This window comes from Rhinoraja longicauda, chromosome 18 (assembly GCF_053455715.1).
Source record: "Rhinoraja longicauda isolate Sanriku21f chromosome 18, sRhiLon1.1, whole genome shotgun sequence".
NCBI lineage: Eukaryota > Metazoa > Chordata > Chondrichthyes > Rajiformes > Arhynchobatidae > Rhinoraja > Rhinoraja longicauda.
The window spans coordinates 16866796-16890897 of NC_135970.1; the positions used below are offsets into that span (position 1 = coordinate 16866796).

At 40.5% G+C, this 24102-nt stretch overlaps 1 protein-coding gene across 3 annotated transcripts in view; it reads left to right on the forward strand.

The window, feature by feature from the left end:
• The window catches only part of LOC144602271 (oxysterol-binding protein-related protein 5-like), a 94692-nt gene extending 70590 nt beyond the window's left edge, over positions 1–24102 (forward strand). For 2 of the 3 annotated variants that reach the window (XM_078415166.1, XM_078415167.1), the window contains exons 9-22: positions 123–351; positions 889–1073; positions 2986–3067; positions 3951–4049; positions 4866–4962; positions 6757–6855; positions 8048–8145; positions 8563–8652; positions 10489–10625; positions 14431–14616; positions 14818–14950; positions 18858–18978; positions 21552–21648; positions 23274–24102. In XM_078415166.1, coding sequence (XP_078271292.1) covers positions 123–351; positions 889–1073; positions 2986–3067; positions 3951–4049; positions 4866–4962; positions 6757–6855; positions 8048–8145; positions 8563–8652; positions 10489–10625; positions 14431–14616; positions 14818–14950; positions 18858–18978; positions 21552–21648; positions 23274–23409 — 1789 coding nt within the window. In that variant the 3' untranslated portion in view covers positions 23410–24102. Of the gene's footprint in view, positions 1–122; positions 352–888; positions 1074–2985; positions 3068–3950; positions 4050–4865; positions 4963–6756; positions 6856–8047; positions 8146–8562; positions 8653–10488; positions 10626–14430; positions 14617–14817; positions 14951–17019; positions 17254–18857; positions 18979–21551; positions 21649–23273 lie in introns of those variants that run through there. The other variant, XM_078415168.1, reaches the window with a different exon arrangement.

Here is a 24102-nt window from a genome sequence, read left to right on the forward strand (position 1 = left end):
TAGAAAAGCTTCATTACCACACAGTACAAAGCAACAGATACTATTACCTCCCACGTTCCACTGCAAATTACATATCATTTGTTAACTTTAGACTTTTCTCTTTTTTTCCTCTCGTGTTTAAGTGATGTCGAGTTTGGAAACAATGATTACTACAAAGATGCTGATATATATTCCTACAAATTGAACCAAGATAACGATCCTCATCATGAAGAGCTGGAGAATGGCACAAATGACAAGAGCAGCAGAAGTGAGGAAAGTGACACAGACCTGTCTGAAGTCCAGGAAGAAATGGCTATGAAGGACTCACTCGAATCAACTTATCTGGCGGAATGTCCAGAGGAGCTTGGAGAAGTAAGGGTCATGGAATAGAGATTTGTTTTGCTTAATTAAAAAATTTAAATGAAAATATTGTATACCACTGCTTTCTAAAAAAACATTAAAGAGCTGCTGCCTAGAATCTGGGAACTTTGCTAACCTGCTATTCTCCTGCTTTCATTAAGATATTGATGTTGACATATTGGTAAACTGCAAAGGCTTTCTAAGTTGAGCCATGTTCTGCCTCCAAGACAATAATAAGACAGATAGGCACAGAATGCTTGAGTACCTCATGAAGGGTTCCAACCCAAAACATCACATATTCCTTTTCTCCAGAGATGCTGCTTGACTCACTGAGTTACTCCAGCATTTGTGTCTATCTTTGGTACAGACCAGCATCTGCAGGTCCTTCCTACACAGTATAAAGAGCACTGGATAAAATCCCCAATTGCAAATAAATCCATTTCTGTGGTCTTTCTAAATCATTTACAATGATGAAGTTTGCCTCATCGATTCGGAAGAACTCTATTTTGTTACTAATGGTAATTTAATATTTTTCACTTTTGATCATAGATTAGTGAAACCATTCAAACTGAGGCAGTGACTGATGAAAACAAGAGTCTGATGTGGACAGTGTTGAAGCAACTCCGACCTGGAATGGACCTGTCCCGTGTGGTACTACCAACGTTTATACTGGAGCCTCGCTCATTTCTGGACAAACTGTCTGACTATTACTACCATTCTGATCTCCTCTCCCAGTAAGTCACTTTTTATTTCCGAGACACAACCTTTCTCTAATGCTGTACCAACATCAATAATCTCAGTTGCAGAGTTCAGTTTAGTTCATTTATTTGGTTGTTTAATGTCAAGTCTTCCAGGTGACGTTGTACTTGGTAGTTATTTACAGTATATTTGTGTACAGACTCGTAGAAAAGCATATTTTGTTGTCGATGTATCAAGGTTTAAGAACTCCTTGATAATATGTTCAAGCATTATACTTTGAACTACTTGGTGCATTATGTAAGGCTGTGATAGATCTTTTCGGAAGCTGAAAGTACAGTTGATATATTTAGCTGGTTTGAAGACTGCAGGAATCTGTCACCTGGTTGCAAGGTTCTCCAGAGATATTCCACGTATGAGAAAGTTTGCAATGGTTCTTTTAGATACCCAGGTGTTGAAAATACCATTCATACAATCATTCTTAAACGTTTTACAATCGCTCCTCAGCGAGACAGTGTTCATCACGAGGAACATTACTGATTGAAATGAGAAAAGGAAGACATTAACCACAGTATGCCTGGAAGATCCTTGCCCAGCTGGGTTTTAGCAGACTTTAGGGTAAAAGCTATTGTCTATTATAATCAGTGCAAACTAGGGATGAATATCCCACCTGATGATGATGGCAATCTTACAAATAATTAGCTGCCACTACTGCAACAAATTAAGCCTTGTGGGGATGGTACAGGGAGTGATACTGCCTCCTAGCTCCAGCAACCTGGGTTCAGTTGAGTCGCAATCTGTGTGGAGTTGCCACGTTCTCCCTTATCTCCCAAAGACATGCTGGTTAACACTTTAATTGGCTAGTTTAACTTCCCTTTGCGAAAGTAGGTGATACGAGAATCGGGGATGATGCGAGAAAAAATAAGTTACAAGCTTGCAAATAGGGGAGGGGAATTGATAGAATGCTCTGAGCCTCAGTATAAACTAACTGGGCCAAATAGCTGCCTTTAAATAAATATATGTGAAATGGGATGAGTATAAAGTAGTGAATTTCACGTAAGGCAAAGCTTCCAGAACGGATTTGAGCAGAAGAGAGTAGTTTCATTAATTTCTCATCTGTCATAGACATTGTATCAGTGCATGAGGGTGGAATTCCACAGTTCATATTAGTGACAATGTTGTAACTACACTTGTGTCTATAGTTGCTGCAGCTTTGATATTAGAAGTGCTTTGAGATGTACTTATGTGTTCAAATGCACTATATAAATTCATAAGATGAAGAGATACATGTTCCAGTGCATCCGGGTTGGCTGAGCATCAGGGCACCATGTCTGGCTGACTGGAAGCTGTGTGGTTTTGGCATGAAAAATATGTTGGCTGGTACTCCTTGATTGAATCCGTGCTGATGTAATGAGAGGGCTGGACACTTTCATTCAGGACGGGGATTTGTCATGTTGAGTTTTGATGGAAAGATGAGGAACTAACATTTGAGAATCTTGTCCTTTGTGCTTCTGATGCAGAAATGTCCTTTTTCACGATGTTAACATAGAACAGTGTATATATAGCACAGGAACAGGCCCTTCAGCCCACAATATCCATGCCGAACATGATGCCAAGACCAACTCTCATCTGTCTGCAAATAATCCATATCCCTCCATTCTCTGCATATCGGTGTGCCTATCCAAAAATCTCTTAAATGCCACTATCATAACTGCCTCCACCACCACCACCACCCTCAGCAATGTGTTCCAGGCACTCCTCTGTTCCTGTGCTGTACTTTTCTATGTACTATGTTCTAAATTTAAAACTTAAGATAATTTTAAGTCTTCAAGTTTTGGGAAGGTTTAGGGAAGGTGCCTGGGATGGAATAGAAGGTAAACTAACATGTAGAATCTTGGTATTTATATCTGAAGTTGGAACTTTTATAATTGATCTTTATTGTTCCACTAGAGCTGCCTTGGAGGAGAATGCCTACGGTCGCATGAGACAAGTGGTGCAATGGTACCTATCTGGTTTTTACAAAAAACCAAAGGTAAGGTTGGAGTTATGAGGCAGTACCATGAGATTAAGAATAAGAGACAGTGGGGAATTTAGCCGGTTACATGGCCAGTGAATAAGAGTCCAGTGTGATACTACTATTTGGAAATGCTGGCGCTGAAAATTTGTGTTGTAGTTCAATAGGATCCATAATCACAGCTGCTTGTGATTTCTTTTCACACATAAATTGCACTGTGGCCTTGCCCAAACTTTTGCATGAACAGATGGAGCTCTGTAGTAACCATACAAAATTCAAGCTTGGAGTTAAGGATGAGAAAGGCTAATGGAATGAGAGGATATATATTGTAAATATTTTGATTTTGGAGTGTGAATTAAATGGAAGGACTTAGGAGTGAGTAAAGCCACAGACGATAACAGCATGATTGGGTTGCTGTGGCAGTCACTTTAAGTTAGAAAGTAGTCAGTATTAGGGGTTAATGGATGACTTTGCCGAGGTCATCCCAGTCATAGTTCAATGATTAAACCAGTTGTTCACCAAGTATGCTCAAATTTGTTGTTTCACCATGGCCATTGTTCACTGCTGTGAGACAAATCAGTTTAATAAATGAAGCATTTTTTGGACAAAAACTTTCATTTATACCTGCACATAGATTTATATATTACAGAAGAATCAGAATTTTAGGAACAGGCCATCTGCTTAATGCCAATTAAGGTGTTTTATTCAAAATTTCTCATCATGACACAAAAGTAACTATCAAGTAAATTGTTAACTTGATCGTCAGATTTAAACTCGGTGGCCTCATCACCTCAAATGGAGAGTCTGATTTTGAAATTAACCCAGATTGACTGCCATTTTGAATACAAGTCACACAGACAGGGATAATTGATGGTTTTATTTCCTTTCTTCTTTCTATCAGGGTCTGAAGAAACCATATAATCCAATCTTGGGAGAGACCTTTCGTTGTTACTGGTACCATCCTAAAACTGATAGCCGCACTTTCTACATAGCAGAGCAGGTAAACCTTGTTTCAAATTGGCATATGCTACGTCCTTCTCCATGAAAAGTGTGTAAATCAAAGAAGAAGAATGTCGATGCCTAAACTGACTTTGGATACTTATTCTTATTTGCATCAAACTAATTGATTTCTGGAAAATAAAATATCAAGTAATTTGAGACACTAAAATATCTTCCCTTTGAGGTATACTAGACAATTAGGACTAGTCTATCTGAGAGAGATGCTAGACACGTTTACAGGCACTGGTTCGAGAGGGATGTAGATTGAAGTTCACAGAAATGTCTAACGTGGTTTCAAATGTGTATTGTTGGCAAGGCCATAAGAGGAGGGAAAGTGACATTGAACGGATGCAGAGAAGAAAAACAAAGCTGAAATAAAAGTTGGTAAAGGGTGTGAGGTGAGTGTGCTGCATGGTTTAAGTTAGGGAGTGTTAGGATGGGCACAGTAGAGCAGTTGCCTCACAGTGCCAGAGACCTAGATTTGATCCTGTTATCCGGTGCTGTTAGTGTGGAGTTTGTAAGTTCTCTCTGTGACTGTGTGAGTTTCCTCCAGGTGCTGCGGTTTCCTCCCACATCTCAGAGGTTTGCAGGTTAGCGTCTTGAAAAAAATTGCCCCCGACATGTTGGGAGTGGATGAGAAAGTGGAATAACATGAACGGGTGATTGATGGTTGGTGTGGACTTGGAGGGCTGTTTCCATTGCTGTATCTCTAAACTAAAACTAGGTTCAAGTCAGCCATTTGCAAGTCCCTTGCATTAAGGAAAGTTGTCCAACTGATAATGAAATTCCAGACTAACTGTGTTTTGATCTGTACTAGGTATCTCATCATCCTCCAGTTTCTGCATTTTACATCAGTAACAGGAAGGATAATTTCTGTATCACTGGTTCTATCTTGACCCGCTCCAAGTTTTATGGTAAGAAATTTATTTGCAACCATAATTTTAAAATAAACAAAATTGTCAGTTTATTACAGGAGAGGGATGAGAGGTAAATGGTTTGGGGAAGAAAGCTTTAACAGGTAATTGGGAATGTTTCCCAGGCAATTGGGGTGTTTCATGGTATTAGTGATCAAGCAGAGTGCAACTAATACAAGATTCAAGAGATTCAAGATATCTTTATTTGTCATCCAAAAAACAAGTTTTTTTGGATGAAATTTAGTCACCCACAGTCCAACAATAAAAGCAATAAAATAAGCAAATTACACAACCCCAACCAACACACAAAAAAAAGAAACATCCATCACAGTGAGTCTCCTCCAGTCCCCTCTGCACTGTAATGGAAGGCCAGAATGTCTTTTCCCTTCCCCTGCCATCTTCTCCCGCGGCCAGGCTGGTGTCGTTGCCACGTTCCAGGCCAAGCCGGACGGTGAAAGGTCCGCAGCGGGCCGACTCAAGCCCCGCGATCCGGGGCGGGCAAACACGCTGCCGCTGCTGCTGCAAGTCGGGGCGGTCGTGGCTCCCGACATTGAAGCCCCCGCCGAGCAGAGAAAAATCCCGCGGCCTATTTCAGGCCGCGCCTGACGGTGAAATGTCCGCGGCGGGCCGACCCAAGCCCCGCGATCCGGGGCGGGCGAACACGCTGCCGCAGCCGCAGCTCCCGATGTCGGCATCCACGCAGCCCAAGCCTAAGGCGAATCGCAGCCGCTCCCGCAGCCTCCAAGGACGGCCGGCTCCGCTGATGGTGAGTCCGGTCGGGTCCGCTGATGGTGAGTCCGGTCCGCGGGCTCCTCGAACCGGAGCCCTGGAAGCCGCCAGCTCCAGGAATTGGGCCGATAGTAGGCCGCAGCAGGAACGGAGACCCGACCCAGAAAACAAAGGTCGGGTCTCCGTTCGGAAGGGACATATTTACAATTTTACAGTTCCCCCCCCTCCCCCCACACACACACACATAGTACACAACCACAAAACCACGACATCACATCTACAATTAGGACAAAAAAAACAACAAAACACAAAGACAAACGGACCGCAGGTAAGCCGCAGCTGCTAGGGCAGCGCCGCCATTTTGGGCAAATACTCTCAATTACAGGATATTTTACTTGAATTCTATAAACTCTGAATTTCACTGATATAGGTGAAAAGCTATTTTCATTGTTGGCTGCAAAGGTATTAAAGGATTAGTACCACATGGCTAGATGGAAAGGAAGTGCAGATTAAAAATGATACATTATTATAGCTCCTGAATTCAAGTGAGAAAGTGTGGAATTCTGTTTTCATTGGAAATGTTTTCGTCATAAATTAGCTCTTTTTCAGTGTCAAAGTGCAATAGAGAAAAGTTACATTTATGTGATGCTTAAGAACTAAATGTGTTGCCACTTAGTTTTAACTTCATTGGTTGTCATTCATGGTGTAGATATCCTGAAGTTGTGACAGATGTTATAAAAATGAAGTCTTTATTTTCAGATGCAGAGAAAGTATTTAATCTACCTCTAATTTTTTATTTACCTCTCCTGATGCTGGCATCAAGTACCTCAAATGTAAAGGTCTCGTTCCCCACCACTAATGTGCTATCATTTTGAATGTTTTAATGAATATTTTGAAAGCTCAAATATATTATGTCAAAGGGATGCTAAATTCTGGAAATGTCTTGGCAAATAAGGCTGTAACACATTCTTCAACAGGACACACAGTTTCACTGCAGTATAAGTTCAAACAGATCATACAGGCTTAAGCGACTGTTTTCTCAGATCTTTTACTTCTCCCCTGCAGGGAACTCACTTTCTGCTCTATTGGATGGTCAAGCACAACTCCGGTTTCTCAATAGAAACGAAGATTATATCATCACCATGCCATATGCACACTGTAAAGGTATAGCTCTGTTGCTGAGTATTTTTTTGTTGCTTTAATTTCTGGTTGGCAATACTGCAGAGAAACGGGATGGAATGTGCTCATTCTTCTGCAATACCAACTACAACATCTTTTGATTACAGTTTTTAGAATGTTCCAGGCAGTTTTCTTGGTTTAATTATTCTTCTGGCAGCTTTCTACAATTGTTGATCACTTCTATGTGAAGAAGTATATCCCAACTATTGCTTTTTGTTGTCAATTTTCAACTGCGTTTCTGACACAAAGACTTAAATAAACCAAAACTGTTCCCCATACATTTTACGCTATTATTGATAGGTTTGTTTAGCCACATGGTCTCTAGCTGCAAGACTCAGATGTTCTGCATTGATCCCCTATTCTCGCTCTCAATTACCTCTAAGACCTTTCTCTTAAACTGCTAACTGTTGTCTTCTGCTATTTATTAAAGTGTTCCAAGGTATTTTTGAGGGAGCACTATAGAAATACAATTGTTGTTTATGTGCAATCTGAGTTTCTCCTTCACATGCACAGATGGAGAAGCTACTTAAAGGCATGACAAACGAATTATGTCAGTAGGAGGTGAAAATCATAAATGATGGGTGGGCTGTGTGGCTTGTGTTTCTGCTCTGCATGTTTACATATGTCTGTACACACATTTCTGGTGCATTGTCCAACCGTCACAGTGCTATCCATTTATTCAACATTCATCAGTCTGAAGAAGGGTCTCGACCCGAAACGTCACCCATTCCTTCTCTCCGAGATGCTGCCTGACCTGCTGAGTTACTCCAGCATTTTGTAATAACTTCGATTTTACCAGCATCTGCAGTTATTTTCCTACATTTATTCAACATTAGTCCGTTCTTTCATAACCTGCCTGCACTTGTAAAAGCTGTGCACATTTTTTAACCTTGGAAAACGGCTCCAATATATTTTACATGTTTTTATGCAGCCACTAACCTCACAATGCTGCATTTTTATTATATCTTCAGCAATTACATTTGTATCATATTGCATATAGATGGATTAAGTAATTTTTATTACATTTCCTTGTGCAAAGCATGAGTGCCCAGAAACACTTGCATTCTTGCATAATGTGTTCTGCACTGCATTCTGTCGGTATCCACCATGTGGAAGGGAAATTAAGTTAATCTTGCCCCTATCAAAATACCAATATTTATTTATCTCTTTGTTCCAGGGCTCTTGTATGGAACACCAACCCTGGAACTGGGAGGGAAGATAACCATTGAGTGTGAGACAACCCATTACAAGGCAGAGCTTGAGTTCAAGCTGAAGGTAAAAGAGATCTTGCCCACTGCGCCTGTACAATTGAATTCAGGAATATTTACAAATTGAAATGTTTGTAACTGAAATGACGACTTTATATGAAATGAAGTAAATCTGCATTAAAGCAAAATCTGGCAGAACAAGTCAGCTGCTTGTTGTAGAGCTTTGCTTCCATGAAATAAAAATAGGTGTTTAGTGCTATCCGACACCACTCTATCAGATTAACAGTTACACAATGTTTGTACAAATCCACCTTCTCTGACCTAGGACTTATAAACAGTTTCATTGGTGAGCTCCCCTGCAATTCTGAACTCATCACATCATGGGTTTCGATGCAATAAGCCTGATTCAGTATTCTGATATAATAAGCCAAGCTTCACAAAATTGCATATTTCTATTTGTAATTATTTCCATGTTTGATGACAGCCTTTCCTGGGCGGTAATGACTGTGTGAACCAGATCATGGGGAAGATATCACTGGGTGAGGAGACATTGGCCACACTTCAAGGACACTGGGTAAGTTCCTGCACCAACTCAGCACACGATTTAAGAATTATTTCTCTACTTTGCATGGCTTTTCTTTTTACTGAAATTTCCCATCTATCTCCTGAGTCTTGCTTAGTTTTGGGGGAACCAACCATTAACAGTACCTTCTGAATGGATATTTCTTCCATTGAAATAAGATAGTTTGTGTCAGCACAGTATTGAATTGTGGAAGCTTTGCAGATGATGCTAATGTTATCTTCAATCGTCATCCACAGAGCTGGTAAATGGGGTTAGTGTAGTTTGGCACGTGATGGTTGGCAATGAACGTGATGGGTCGAAGGGTCTGCTCTGGAGTGCTCAACTTGTATTTTTGTGTCCTGTCTATTTGAACTGATTTGTTGTATACAATTTGCAGCCCCAACGAGATCAGTTAATTCAACACACTAAGTTGGGATCTTCCAGTCAATTTAGTTTACTAACATAACAGCAGTCTCTTTAACAGTGGATCATAATATGAGCCGCAATTTACTTTTTAGCTCTGCTTACAGCAATCTCACAGACATAGAACAAATCCCTCAAGTGTCTGCATTCATTTGTGTCTTATTGCTCAACTATGAAAGAGGTAGAATGCATGATTATCTTGAATGTTTCTGCCCCCCCCCCCCCCAAAAAAGCACTTGGAGTCAACTCAACTCTGGGGCCCAAACTCAAATGAGACCAATCAATTAGAAGTCTGATGGCCTTTTGGAACTAATATAAAATTAATTTGACCAGCGCTCATTTAGTTACAGGTAGTCAGGAGACAGCTACAATAAAAGATTATTTCTATAGAATTAAAATGTTATGTTACACTGAGTGCGAATTCCAAGTTATGAAATAAGAAGTGATTTGGCAGTCTGAGGTTGTGTAAGCTGCATACCACAGGGAAATTGTGTTGTGCGTGCAACCAACATGTACCATATTGATTGAATTAATTAAAAGAAAAAGCATGGAAACAGACCATCGACCCACCAAGTTTCATGCCGACTATCTATCACCTGTTCACACTCGATTAAGTTATCCCACTTTCTCATCCGCTGTCTACACTTTAGGGACAATTCACAGAGGCAAATTAACCAACAAATCTGCATATCTTTGGGATCTGGGAGGAAACCTTTGTGATCACAGGATGTGCAAATTCCACACAGTGCCAGAGGTCAGGATCGAATCCGGATCTCTTGTGCTGTGAGGCAGTAATTCTACCAGCTGCGCCACTTTGGTACAGTGTGCTACCATATCTGAACCGCATGTTCATGATGAGGTTGTCATGAGATTTTTACTTTAAATCAAACCAATTATTTTTCTTTCATTCTTGGTGCAGAATTGTAGAAAACACTTTACTTTGTGTCTTGTTATTGCCGCCTCTAACCTTGGATTAGTATTTAACATTTTATTCTCTATGTATAACGCATCATAAGCATAAAATGACACAAAGGAGAAACAGGAATAACTCATCTGGTCAGGCAGCATGTCTGAAGAACATGGATAGGTAATGTTTTGGGTCAGAACCTATCTGAAGAAGTGTCCAAACCCGAAACGTCACCCATCCATGTTCTGCAGTGATGCTGCGTGACCCATTGAGTTACTCCAGCACTTTTGTACTTTCTGTAAACCAGCATCTGGAGTTCCATGTGTCTCCTCACATGAGCATGCTTGATATTGCCTGTAAATTCCTTTACTTTGATAAACAATGTAAATTCAGGGAAACAATTTTTTGAGGTAGAATGGGAATATTGATAATTTTTTTTAAACTTGTTTGTGAAACTAATAATCTTTGCGAAGTAGGAGCTTTTCCAAATTAGTCAGTGTATTCTTTTTCTGCAACAGGATCGGGAGGTTTATATCCAGGAGAAAAAAATTGGATCGCCTGTTTCATTCTGGAGTGTGACCAGTGAGATTCGGAAACAGCGTCTAGTACGTCATATTGTGTGTTTGGAGGAGCAGGGTGACTTTGAGTCTGAAAGGTATGTCAGATAGGATACAAATAATATCAGCGCTTTAAAGGAAGAGACACATATTTCTACAAAATGAACTTGCAATAGAAGTTATGGAAATGAGTTCTATAAATTGGCCTCAGAAACTCCTTTTCATTTTATAATATGGGAATCATTCAGCAGGTCTGATCCCAGAACAGCAAATCAGTTTCATTCTTGATATTAATGTCAGTTCAGCTTATTGTCGAGTCATAACATTGAGAGTTTAAGAACTATTCCAAGATTTGAAGTGCTGTGATCTTTTACCGTCCCTGAGATGATAAACTATGAGTATCATTCTATCTATTCTGGTATACATTTCTAGTGTTCAGGAAGCATTCTTTTAACAACCACAACCAAAACCAGATTAACTGGTAGATCAATGAACTGGTATTTATTGGATGATGTTGTAGGTGGATCTATAACATTGCAAATAATTGGTTGTGAGTGAAATGGTTAGATGTTTCTGAGAGATGAGGAAAGCAGCAACTGCATGTGTGCAAACACAAGGAACTGCAATGCTGGTTTCCAAATAAAAAGAGAAAGTGATGGAATAATTCAGCGGGCCAGGCAGCATCTCTGGAGAGCATCGATAGGTGATGTTTAGGGTCAGGACCCTTCGTCAAACATGTTTGATTATAGACAATAGACAATAGGTGCAGGAGGAGGCCATTCGGCCCTTCGAGCCAGCACCGCCATTCAATGTGATCATGGCTGATCATTCTCAATCAGTACCCCGTTCCTGCCTTCTCCCTATACCCCCTGACTCCGCTATCCTTAAGAGCTCTATCCAGCTCTATACTCCTACTGTTGTATTTAGTGCTATGTGAGATAAACAGGTTGAAAACTTTGGTACATCAGTTCAGTTTAATTTATTATCACGTGTTCCAGGGTACAGTGAAAAGTTTTTTTGTTACGTGCTAACCAGTCAGCATAGAAACATAGAAAATAGGTGCAGGAGGAGGCCATTTGGCCCTTCGAGCCAGTACTGCTATTCATTGTGATTATGGCTGATCATCCACAATCAGTAACTCGTGCCTGCCTTCTCCCCATATCCCTTGATTCCGCTAGCCCCAAGAGCTCCATTTAACTCTCTTTTAAATTCATCCAGTGAATTGGCCTCTACTGCCTTCTGTGGCAGAGAATTCCACAAATTCACAACTCTTTGGGTGATAACGTTTTTTCTCATCTCAGTTTTAAATGGCCTCCCCTTTATTCTTAGACTGTGGCCCCTGGTTCTGGACTCCCCCAACATTGGGAACATTTTTCCTGCATCTCGCTTGTCCAGTCTTTTTATAATTTTTTATGTTTCTATAAGATCGCCTCTCATCCTTCTAAATTCCAGTGAATACAAGCCCAGTCTTTCCAATCTTTCATGATATGACAGTCCTGCCATCCCGGGGATTAGGAGACCAAAACTGCAGATGTGGTCTTACCAGGACCCCGTACAACTGCAGAAGCATCTCTTTACTCCTATACTCAAATCCTCTCGTTATGAAGGCCACCAGCAGTAAGACAATACATGATTACAATCAATCCATTTACAGTGTATAGATACATGATAAGGTATAACGTTTAGCCTGACATGTGGCCCGACTTTCTTCCAATTTGATCTGATTTGACCCCTACTTTTTAAAAAAAGTGAAAATAAATGAAAAGCAATAATTTATTCATGATTATATATAAAAACCTATACCGAGATGTGGATTATAATCTGAATCAGGATCAACTCTTGAATGAAATTGTATTTATTTTAAGAGCTAGAGATTGGAAATGTGAGCCAGGCATGCAGTGAGAGTAGGAATTCAGGAACAAGGCGAAGCCTGTAACAATGAAGGTTCACAATAAAGAATCTGAAAAATCTGGATCACTTTCCACACCTCAGGAGCCACCTCATGGCAATGATGAAATTCACCACTGCATTCATTGTATCAGCACAGCCTTTGGTTAAATGAGGTAAAGGATATTTGGAAATCAAAGCGTTAGATCAGGCACAAAACTCATGGCCTACTACCTGGCTTGGAAATATAAAGTCTTATCTTCATTGTGACAAAATAGACAATAGACAATAGACAATAGACAATAGGTGCAGGAGTAGGCCATTCAGCCCTTCGAGCCAGCACCGCCATTCAATGCGATCATGGCTGATCACTATCAATCAGTACCCCGTTCCTGCCTTCTCCCCATACCCCCTCACTCCGCTATCCTTAAGAGCTCTATCCAGCTCTCTCTTGAAAGCATCCAACGAACTGGCCTCCACTGCCTTCTGAGGCAGAGAATTCCACACCTTCACCACCCTCTGACTGAAAAAGTTCTTCCTCAACTCCGTTCTAAATGGCCTACCCCTTATTCTCAAACTGTGGCCCCTTGTTCTGGACTCCCCCAACATTGGGAACATGTTATCTGCCTCTAATGTGTCCAATCCCCTAATTATCTTATATGTTTCAATAAGATCCCCCCTCATCCTTCTAAATTCCAGTGTATACAAGCCCAATCGCTCCAGCCTTTCAACATACGACAGTCCCGCCATTCCGGGAAATTCACCACTGCAAAATCCAACAACTCATAACCCGAAGAACCATTGAAGTGCACGGACTGCATTTGTCAAGGGCTCAGGTGTTCAATAAATACTGATCTTATCAGAACAACCACATTTCATGACTGCAAAGAGTATAAAGTACCTGTGTAGAACAAAAAAAGGAGATACTTGGTAGATTAGGCAGCATTTTGGAAACCAAACCAGAGTTAATACTTCTAACTGATATCTTTTGATTTCTAACCGATTAAAATTTCAACGGTAGAGACCAAGAAAGAGTGAATGAAACCATGGAGGTGGTGCCAACTGTGAGACTGACAAAGACATGGTAATTGCATGATCTGACAATAGAAGGAAATGAAGAAGGCAGAGGACAAAAAACCTAATTGTTTAACTGAGGTCCAAAACATTGTGGTTGTGGAAATGTAAAATGAAAAGTGAATGCTGGAAATATTCAGCAGATCAGGAAACATTTGTGGAGAAAACGTTTTAATATTACAAAATGATGACATTTCATGAGAACTGGCTAGTTCCTCCATAAATTGGAAATGTTGATTGTCTAAAGTTGTTGAATTCAACTTTGAGTCCCAAGACCTCTCACATGTCTACTCGAATAATGAGATGCTGTTCATTGAGCTTTATTGAAAAATTGTAAAGGACTAGAGAGCCTTAAGTAGAGAATTAAAGTTACAGGCAACTGGAATCTCAGGGTTACCTGTGAACTGAACAGAGCTATTCTGCAAAGCAGATACACAATCTGTATTTATTTTCTCCTGTGCAGTGTCCATATTGCGAGCAGAGAATGCAGTATACTTAAATGTAACAAGTACAAGTATAAGTGAATCCGAAGGGAATGAATGCTGGAAGGGAAGCAAAGATGGTATCACTGACAGTGGCATAAATGTGTTAAATGTGGAGGCTGGTGGGAAGGATGATGAAGAAAAACAGAACAATCCTCAGCGTGGATGGGAGGAGTGTGGGAGCAGAATATAAATAAAGTAACCGTCATCGTTTAGCATTCTATCAATGTGTTTGACTTGAAATTTGAAGTACCTGAAATGTTGATCGTTTCTTTCTCCATAGAGGCTGTCTGACTTGCTATTTCAGGCATTTGTAGTTTTTTTTTGCTGAACAGGTACCTGGCTTGCCTCTGTGTTAATGAGCTTTATTTTACAGCTAGGATTTGACAAGTTCTTGAATTGGGTGGGTACAACTGTGGTAGTGCAGGGAGAGTTGTAAATCTTCCCATTATTTTTTTAGACTATGGCAGAATGTGACCAGAGTAATAAAGAACCGTGATCAAGAACAGGCCACACAGGAGAAGTTTATTCTAGAGGAAGCACAGCGCAAGGCTGCCAGAGAGCGTAAAGAACAATGTCAGGATTGGGTGGCAAAACTCTTCCAGGAGGATGAAGCAACAAAGAACTGGAAGTACAAGTTCATGGAGTATGTACCACTCATTTAACATTTACTCTTATTACTCTTATATCAATAGAGGTTTTAAAACTACCCTCCAGTACAAATGCGTAGACAAGTAATCCTGCCATTCAAATATTAGAAAACCATGATATTAAAATTTGTGGAAATACTTTTTACATCCCTAGATTGGACTTAATGGATCATGTTTCTGATTTTTCTTCCTTGCAGTACCTGTCCCTGGGATTCGACAAATGACATTATCCAGTTTGAGAAAGACGGAATTGTGCAGACAAGGATCCGACACAAATCACTGACAGTGATGTCAATGAATATTAACAGCAGAAATCAAATAGGACAACAGGTCATTATCAAAATATTTAAAGTACTATGCATGGATGTGGTCACCATACTATTGGAAGGATTTGGTTGTAATAGAGAGAGTATAGAAGAAATTCACCAAGATGTTACCTTTAACGGGGGGCTGTAATTATAAGGATACGTGCCCTCCATATTGTTTGGGGCAAAGACCCATCATTTATTTATTTGCCTCTGCACTCTACAATTTGAGATTTTTAATAGAAAAAATCACATGTGGTTAAAGTGCACATTGTCAGATTTTAATAAAGGCCATTTTTATACATTTTGGTTTCACCATGTAGAAATTACAGCAGTGTTTATACATAGTCCCCCCATTTCAGGCCACCATAATGTTTGTGACACAGCAATCTCATGCAAATGAAAGTAGTCATGTTTAGTATTTTGTTGCATATCCTTTGCATGCAATGACTGCTTGAAGTCTGTGATTCATGGACATCACCAGTTGCTGGGTGTCTTCTCTGATGATGCTCTGCCAGGCATGTATTGCAGCCATCTTTAGCTTAAGCTTGTTTTGGGGGCTAGTCCCCTTCAGTTTTCTCTTCAGCATATAAACGGCATGCTCAATTGGGTTCAGATAGGGTAATTGACTTGACCACCCAAGAATTGACAATTTTTTAGCTTTGAAAAACTTTGTTGCTTTATCAGTATGTTTAGAATCATCGTTTTGTTGTAGAATGAACCGCTGGCCAATGAGTTTTGAGGCATTTGTTTGAACTTGAGCAGATAGGATGTGTCCATACACTTCAGAATTCATTATGCTACTACTATCAGTCACTGAAGGGAAGCATGCAGGTACAGCAGGCAGTGAAGAAAGCCAATGGAATGTTGGCCTTCATAACAAGAGGAGTTGAGTATATAGGAGCAAAGAGGTCCTTCTACAGTTGTACCGGGCCCTGGTGAGACCGCACCTGGAGTACTGTGTGCAGTTTTGGTCTCCAAATTTGAGGAAGGATATTCTTGCTATTGAGGGCGTGCAGCGTAGGTTCACTAGGTTAATTCCCGGAATGGCGGGACTGTCGTATGTTGAAAGGCTGGAGCAATTAGGCTTGTATACACTGGAATTTAGAAGGATGAGGGGGGATCTTATTGAAACATATAAGACAATTAGGGGATTGGACACATTAGAGGCAGGAAACATGTTCCCAATGTTGGGGGAGTCCAGAACAAGGGGCCACAGTTTAAAAATAAGGGGTAGGCCATTTAGAACGGAGATGAGGAAGAACTTTTTCAGTCAGAGAGAGGTGAAGGTGTGGAATTCTCTGCCTCAGAAGGCAGTGGAGGCCAGTTCGTTGGATGCTTTCAAGAGAGAGCTGGATAGAGCTCTTAAGGATAGCGGAGTGAGGGGGTATGGGGAGAAGGCAGGAACGGGGTACTGATTGAGAGTGATCAGCCATGATCGCATTGAATGGCGGTGCTGGCTCGAAGGGCTGAATGGCCTACTCCTGCACCTATTGTCTATTATCAGCTGTTGTATCATCAATAAAGATAAGTGAGCCAGTACCTTCAGCAGCCATACATGCTCAGTCCATAACACTCCCACCACCGTGTTTCACAGATAAGGTGGTATGCTTTGGATCTTGGGAAGTTTCTTCTCTCCTCCATACTTTGCTCTTGCCATCACTTTGATATAAGTTAATCTTCGTCTCATCTGTCCACAAGACCTTTTTCCAGAACTGTGGTTGCTCTTTTAAGTACTTCTTGGCAAACTGTAACCTGGCCATCCTATTTTTGCAGCAAACCAGTGGTTTGCATGTTGCAGTGTAGCCTCTGTATTTCTGTTCATGAAGTCTTCTGTGGACAGTGGTCATTGACAAATCCACACCTGACTCCTGAAGAGTGTTTCTAATCTATCAGACAGGTGTTTGTGGATTTTTCTTTATTATAGAGAGAATTCTTCTGTCATCAGTTGTGGAGGTCTTCCTTAGCCTGCCAGTCCTTGCGATTAGTAAGCTCACCACTGCTCTCTTTCTTCTTAATGATGTTCCAAACAGTTGATTTTGGTAAGCCAAAGGTTTAGCTGATGTCTCTAACAGTTTTATTCTTGTTTCTCAGTCTCATAATGGCTTCCTTGACTTTCATTGGCACAACTTTGGCCCTCAAGTTGACAAACAGCAATAAAAGTTTCCAACGGTGATGGAAAGACTGGAGGAAAGACTCGGTGTTGAGAGCTTTCTTCTACCTGCATTAAGGAGGCATTTAAACACACCTGAGCAATTGCAAACACCATGTGTCCCACACATTATGGTGCCCTGAAATGGGGGGGACTATGTACACACACAGCTGTAATTTCTACATGGTGAAACCAAAATGTATAAAAAATGCCTTTAATAAAATCTGACATTGTGCACTTTAACCACATGCGATTTTTTTCTATTACAAATCTCAAATTGTGGCGTACAGAGGCAAATAAATAAATGATGGGTCTTTGTTCCAAACATTATGGAGGGCACTGTATATTGGATAGGTTGGATTTATTCTTACTGTATCATAGGAGGCTGCAGGGTGACCTTATTGAAGTTTATAAAATCACAAAGATCGTAGATAGCACAGAGAATCTATATCCCTGGACAGCAGAGTCTGGAATTAAAACACATATTTAAGCTGAAAGGTAAAATACACTTTTCACAGATTCACAGATTCGGTGAGTGAGAACAGGAGCGCGGGGATGGGGAGGGTGTCAGAGGGTCCGGTGAAGGAGCGCCGCTACTTGCGGGGGCTGCTCCCTCTCTCTCTCTCTCTCCCAGTGCCAGCGAGATCTGTGCCGCTCCTCCACTCTCTTCCCCGGCCCCGTCTCCCTCTAGCGCAGCGGAATAAGAACAAGCACAAGTGTTGTAGTTGTTGTTCAGAACGATGAATAAACGCCACATTACTCTGCATGAATTAATAATTTAATCATAAAAAGTAAATTTCCAAGGACTTTCAAGGACCTATGATAAATCCAAGTACTTTCAAGGCCTTGAAAAACAGAGTTTCATATTCCAGGACTTTCAAGGACCGTACGAGCCCTATCTAGAATAAACTGCGAGGCGATGATAGAGGCAGGTACAATTGTGATGTTACTTGGATGGGTACTTGGGTAGGAAAGGCACAGAGGAATACTGACCTATTAAACTGTTTCATAGAATTCACTTTGTGTCAATCGTAGTCTTGGAAGCCAGAGGTAGAACTGGTTCATTTTCCATTTCAAGATAACCTAAGAGAAATCTAATAGCTCCTTACCAAAGATGTGTACGAACACTATTCACTCATGAAAATTGTTTTAAATCCACGTCCACCACCTTAGTACATTTTACCCCCAGTTACACTTCAGTTATTTCAGTGATTTACAAAACGTTTTGTTGCCTGAAAATCTTCTCTGCTGAGCACACCTAACCACCCACCTGCTATCTTCCCCTGCTCACACAACATAGTTGACACAGGTATGGCCCAAGTATTTTTCCTGGTGCGGGAGAGAAGATGGAAGATACAGTAGCACAAAAATACATTTCAATGTCCTGAGAATTTATGTTCAAACAGATTAGTTTAGTATGAAACAAAGTAAACAGAATATTATTTAATTAATTTTTTTGGATAATCCTTCGGTAATAAGAATCCTGAGGATTAAAGTTGATCTGATCCCATCAATCTAACATCCTTTTTTGGGTTGTTCATTCATAGCGTAAGTTCTAACATTTTCTTTCTTTAAAGTACTCTTTCTACTACATTTGTACATCCTTTAATCCTTTCCTATAACACAATTATAATAGTTAAAATATAAATGTAAAAATTTATAAGACTTGTATGAAGAAAACAGAATTGTATCAGACCAATGAGTTAGGATAGGCACCCTTTCTCTCCTGCCTATTGAACAATACATGCCTAAACTGCCAACATGTGGTTTCTGTTGGTAGGTCCCAGTTCAGGAATATGTTGGGTGTAAAACCAGTAATCTTCCAGTACCCAACAGATCACAGAATACAGAGAGCAGTTGTTCAACACCGGAACCAGTACAAGATGACTCATCTGATGAGAGTAAGTGCTCTGTTTTTGCTAAATACTTAGAATGAAATGATAATATGATGGCGTCTTTCTTGGTTTCAAACTTTTAGAAAGTTAATCGCTTTGACCTGGAGGATCCAACATCTGAGCCCAATTGATTATTTACATCCTTTTTGGTGGATATCATTCGCCACCAATCTGGGCAGCTGAGGATGTGTCTCGAAGGAACAACCTTCCCACAATCAGTCTGAAGAAGGGTCTCGACCCGAAATGTCACCCATTCCTTCTCTCCAGAGATGCTGCCTGTCCTACTGAGTTACTCCAGCGTTTTTTGTCTACCTTCCCAAAATATTTATGGAACTTGAGCACAGCTAGCCATGAAAATGTCTGTGGACTAAACCTCCTCTAGAATATATACAAACTTTAATTATGCTATGCAAGATGATCTCGGCAACAAGTAGAATTGGTAAATTACATCTACCCCTGGTTTAGGGTGAGGAAATATTAGCCAGGTTTCCTCACCTTAATAGTATTTGGTTGCTCATAGAAAATGCACATATGCACTTTGTATGAGGCGGCAACCAGCTTTACTTGAAGCTAAAGTTAGTTGGTTTAGTTTATTTTCACATGTACTGAGGTACGGTGAAAACTTTTTGTTGCGTGCTATCCAGTCAATGGAAAGACTGTACATGATTATAATCTAGCCATCCACAATGTACACATACAGGATAAAGGGAATAAGCTACAGTGCAAAATAAAATCCAGTAAAGTCCGAATAAAGATAGGTCGAGGGTCTCCGATGAGGTAGGTGGTGGTTCCAGACCGCTCTCTAGTTATTGATAGGATGGTTCAGTTGCCTGATGACAGCTGGGAAGAAACTATTCCTGAATCTGGAAGTTATAATTTCATGCAGAGATTAGTGAAAACCGAGACAAACTGGGTAAATAGTTGTTTAAACTATTTCTCCAGAGTTTCCCACCATTAGATGCTAAATTTAAAGTGAGATGCTAAGCAAATCTCTGTCAAAATTCTACCATTACTCACAGCAGCACTAAAACCTATGCAGAAAAATATCAGCACCTTCAGATGCGAAATTGTAAAATTGGATATGATGCTAATGCAATCTGGGATCTCGGATTCCATTAATTATTTCTAATCTTTGGTTTTATCATTTGGAGAAAGCATAAATTTGTCAACAAAAAAAATTGTCAAGTCTTATCCAAGTGCTAAACGCAGTTGACCAACATCAGGTTGTTTTCAAATAGCTTTTTGGCTGGCTTGATTAAGTTTGTCATGTTCTTAGTTTTCTATGATAAGGTTATTCATTTGCAATTTTACAACATTTTCATGGTCACTAAGCTGATAGTTCAGTTGAACATATTATTATTAATATTCACTGGAGAGAAGGAATGGGTGTCGTTTCAGGTCGAGACCCTTCTTCAGTCAGATATCAGGGGAGTGGGCAGGTCAGAGATGGACTGTAGTCAGAGACAGTAAGAGTGGTAGGAGAACTGGGAAGGGGAGGGCATGGAGAGAGAGGGAGAGAGAACTTTGAAGAAGTTCTCTCTCTGACGAGAGTTCAGCAACACCCTCTCACTGCTCCCCCTCTGATTCCTCCTTCCCTCTGACAAACTACTTTGAAGAGGTTCTCCTCCTCTCTCCGACGAGAGTTCAGCAACATCCTCTCTCCCTGCTCCCCCTCTGATTCCTTCTTCCCTCTGACAAATCTAACTTCAAATAGGCCTTGCGTTCCCTCTCTCTCTATCCCCTCCCCCTTCCCAGTTCTCCCACCAGTCTTACTGTCTCCAACAACATTCTATCTCTGTCCCATCCACTCCCCTGACATCAGTCTGAAGAAGGATCTCCACCCGAAATGTCACCCATTCCTTCTCTCCCGAGATGCTACATGTCCCGCTGAGTTACTCCAGCATTTTGTGTCTACCTTCGATTTAAACCAGCATCTGCAATTCTTTCCTACACAAGGTCTAGACATATGCAGGTAGATGCTGTATTTATACTGCACAGCAGCTGGCAGTCCTACATTTAGTAACACTATTGAAATTTAAATGTTGACCTTCTAACATTTTGTGATGAGATGAATAATGGTGTTAATAGAACACAACCACTGAATGTCCAGTATGGCTTTTACTTGCTGAAAATTTAATCCGCCTATCTGATTACATTGAGCGCAAATCTGTGGTGCAGTGCCATAATAAATACAGGTTCTTCTTGGAGTTCCATGTTCTATGCTGGATAACTTTATTATTTAAGGTGCTATGGATCCTCTCTGTGCACCAGGGTATGGTGGTATCCAATACCTCGTGACAACAGGTGTGAATGGGATTAAGCTTGGTTGCAATTCTCTCTGATATTTAATAATCTACTGGCAATGTTTGGTCAAGACTGAAAAATGGATGCATTGGCCAAAAATTGGAAGGGTCCAGCAGCCTGAAAAATTATCTTGAAGGACAGTGCCTCCACAAGACTAGGAGTTGAAACTGGAGAAAGGAGAGGAACCAGCAAAATGCCACAAATGAGAAATTGAGGGCTAAAATCAAATGTTTTATTGTTACCTTAGAGATAACCTGTAATGTCATTTCTTACAGGGTTGCTATGTTCCAGGTGCAGAAAAGGAATGAATGAACTTTCAAATATTCACACAACTATTCAATCCATACAGAGGACACAGCAAGAAATTCACAGGTAAAGCAGCAGACAGTTACTGGCATTGGTTGTCACTTGTATAAGTGTTCAATATACTTCCAAGTATGAGTATAGAAGTTGGGAGGTCATGTTGCAGTTGTTTCAGATGTTGGTGAGACTGCATTTAGAGTATTGTGTTCAGTTCTGGGCACCATGTTATAAGAAAGATATTGTCAAGCTTGAAAGGGTTCAGAGAAAATTTACAAGGATGTTGCCAGGACTAGAGGGTCTGAACTATAGGGAGAGGTTGAGTAGGCTGGGTCTCTATTACTTGGAGCACAGGAGGTTGAGGGGTGATCTCATAGAGGTGTAAAGATCATGAGAGGAATAGATCAGGTAGATGCACAGAGTCTCTTGCCCAGAGTAGGGGAATCGAGGACCAGAGGACATAGGTTCAAGGTGAAGGGAAAAGATTTAATAGGAATCTTAGGGGTAACTTTTTCACACAAAGGGTGGTGGGTGTATGGACCAAGCTGCCAGAGGAGGTAGTTGCGGTTGGGACTATCCCAACGTTTAAGAAACAGTTAGACAGGTACATGGATAGGACAAGTTTGGAGGGATATGGACCAAGCGCAGGCAGGTGGGACTAGTGTAGATGGGACATGTTGGCTGGTGTGGGCAAGTTGGGCTGAAGGGCTTGTTTCCACACTTTATCACTCTATGACTCTAAATTACTCAATTCTACCTATATCATTCCAAGACCCTTCAGTCTTGAACTTAAATTAAGGCAATTACAAGTGGATGGAAACAGAGTGAAGTGACTTGGCAAAGTAGGATTAACATATAATTGGGCAAAGTGGCATGTAACAAGCTTGGGCAGAAGGTAAACAACAACAAATTGACTATAAAAGGATTAAGGAAGAAAAATTAAGAAAAAAGAAAGAAAGATTAAGGGATCAATGAATAGGTGAGAGCAGCTCACTGGCATGATTTTCAGCCACATGTTTAATGGTGGAAACAAACACAAAAGGACCAAATGGCCCTCCTCCCATTTTCAAAGTTTAAAATTTATCAAAGAATAGTTTAGTGAGAATTTTTTACCACATTAGTTAAAAAAATGTAGCTAATGTTAAAAAAAATACAATTGATTACATTACACTAAAGCAAAATAATACTTTTCAGAAAATAACTCTCCTTTTCTGCCCATTCATCTGCAATCCTCAATCTCCAATGTATGGAATGGTGACCCAGCAACTTTCCCAACATAAATACTGAGATATCTCAGAAAGCTGAAGCTTCATTGCCGGAATGAACATAACAGCCAAAGTAATTTGGCCTGCAACACAGTTTGAAATACAGGAGCCAGCATTGAGCCTGCTTTTTTGATGAAATTGAAATGTTGGATCTGCTAAAGATATCAGCAAGTGGAGGCACAAGAAACTGCAGATGCCAGACTGAAGGAAAAACAATGTGCTGGACTAACTCAGCAGGTTAGGCAGCAACTGTGGAAGATAATGAATGGACAGTCGGTGTTTCAGGTCAAGATCCTTCATCTGAACAGAGTAGAGGGGAGATGAGATGGATATAGGTGGATATAGGGTAAGGAGGGTTGATTGGAGAGAAAGCAGGTTTGATGTTAACAAATTTGATTTGTCAATAAAAATATGAATTATGCTTATTTTCAGGAATCTCGCAGCACTTAACCGGCAAGCCTGCCACAAACAGTACATCTCCTGGAAAAGGCTCCTGCACCCACACTACTGGCTGGTTATTTGTGTACTTATATCATTCCAATTAATCATCAATTTTTTTTATGGGTGAATTGCGTTGAAATGTATTGCAGACTATAAACAAGATCCTATGGGGAAAGAAAGCAGGATTTCCATGGCATAAACTGGCTACAGAGGTGCCCTGCAGCCAACTTCCAAGGAAAGAATTGCTAGGAAAAAAACTGAATATTTGAACTTCTTCCAGTTAAATCTTGTATTGGGTGGGGACATATCTATGGATATTGTTCTTGCACACCCCATCTCCCAGGGTAACCAACCCCAACTAGGCCTTAATGCTAAAGCCAAATAAGACTATCCAAATGTTCTACTCCTTTCTTCCTCTTTTCATCTTTCCAAAACAAAGCAATTTATTACCCTTCTTCCCAACAGTATTTATAAACTGTAGATGGTAATATTCGTGGTGGTCGGTTTGTATATTGTTCTTCAAATAAATGTTGACTCTTTGTCACATTAATGGATGTCTACTTCAGTCTGCCCTGCCACTAGGCAGTCACTATTTAAAATAGCAATGTACAAGATCTGTCGCAGCCTTGTGAATCTTGCCCTAAATAGCACTGTTAATATGTTCCTGAGCAGAACTGTGCAGTATTGTAGGTTGAAACAGAAATGCCTCCAGGATGGCAAGAACTTATAGTCATGAGCTGTCAGTTTGCTCCCTGTCTGCAATATAATTTCACTTCTATGACATTCTATGAATGAAATGTACAATATGTGTAAACAGATG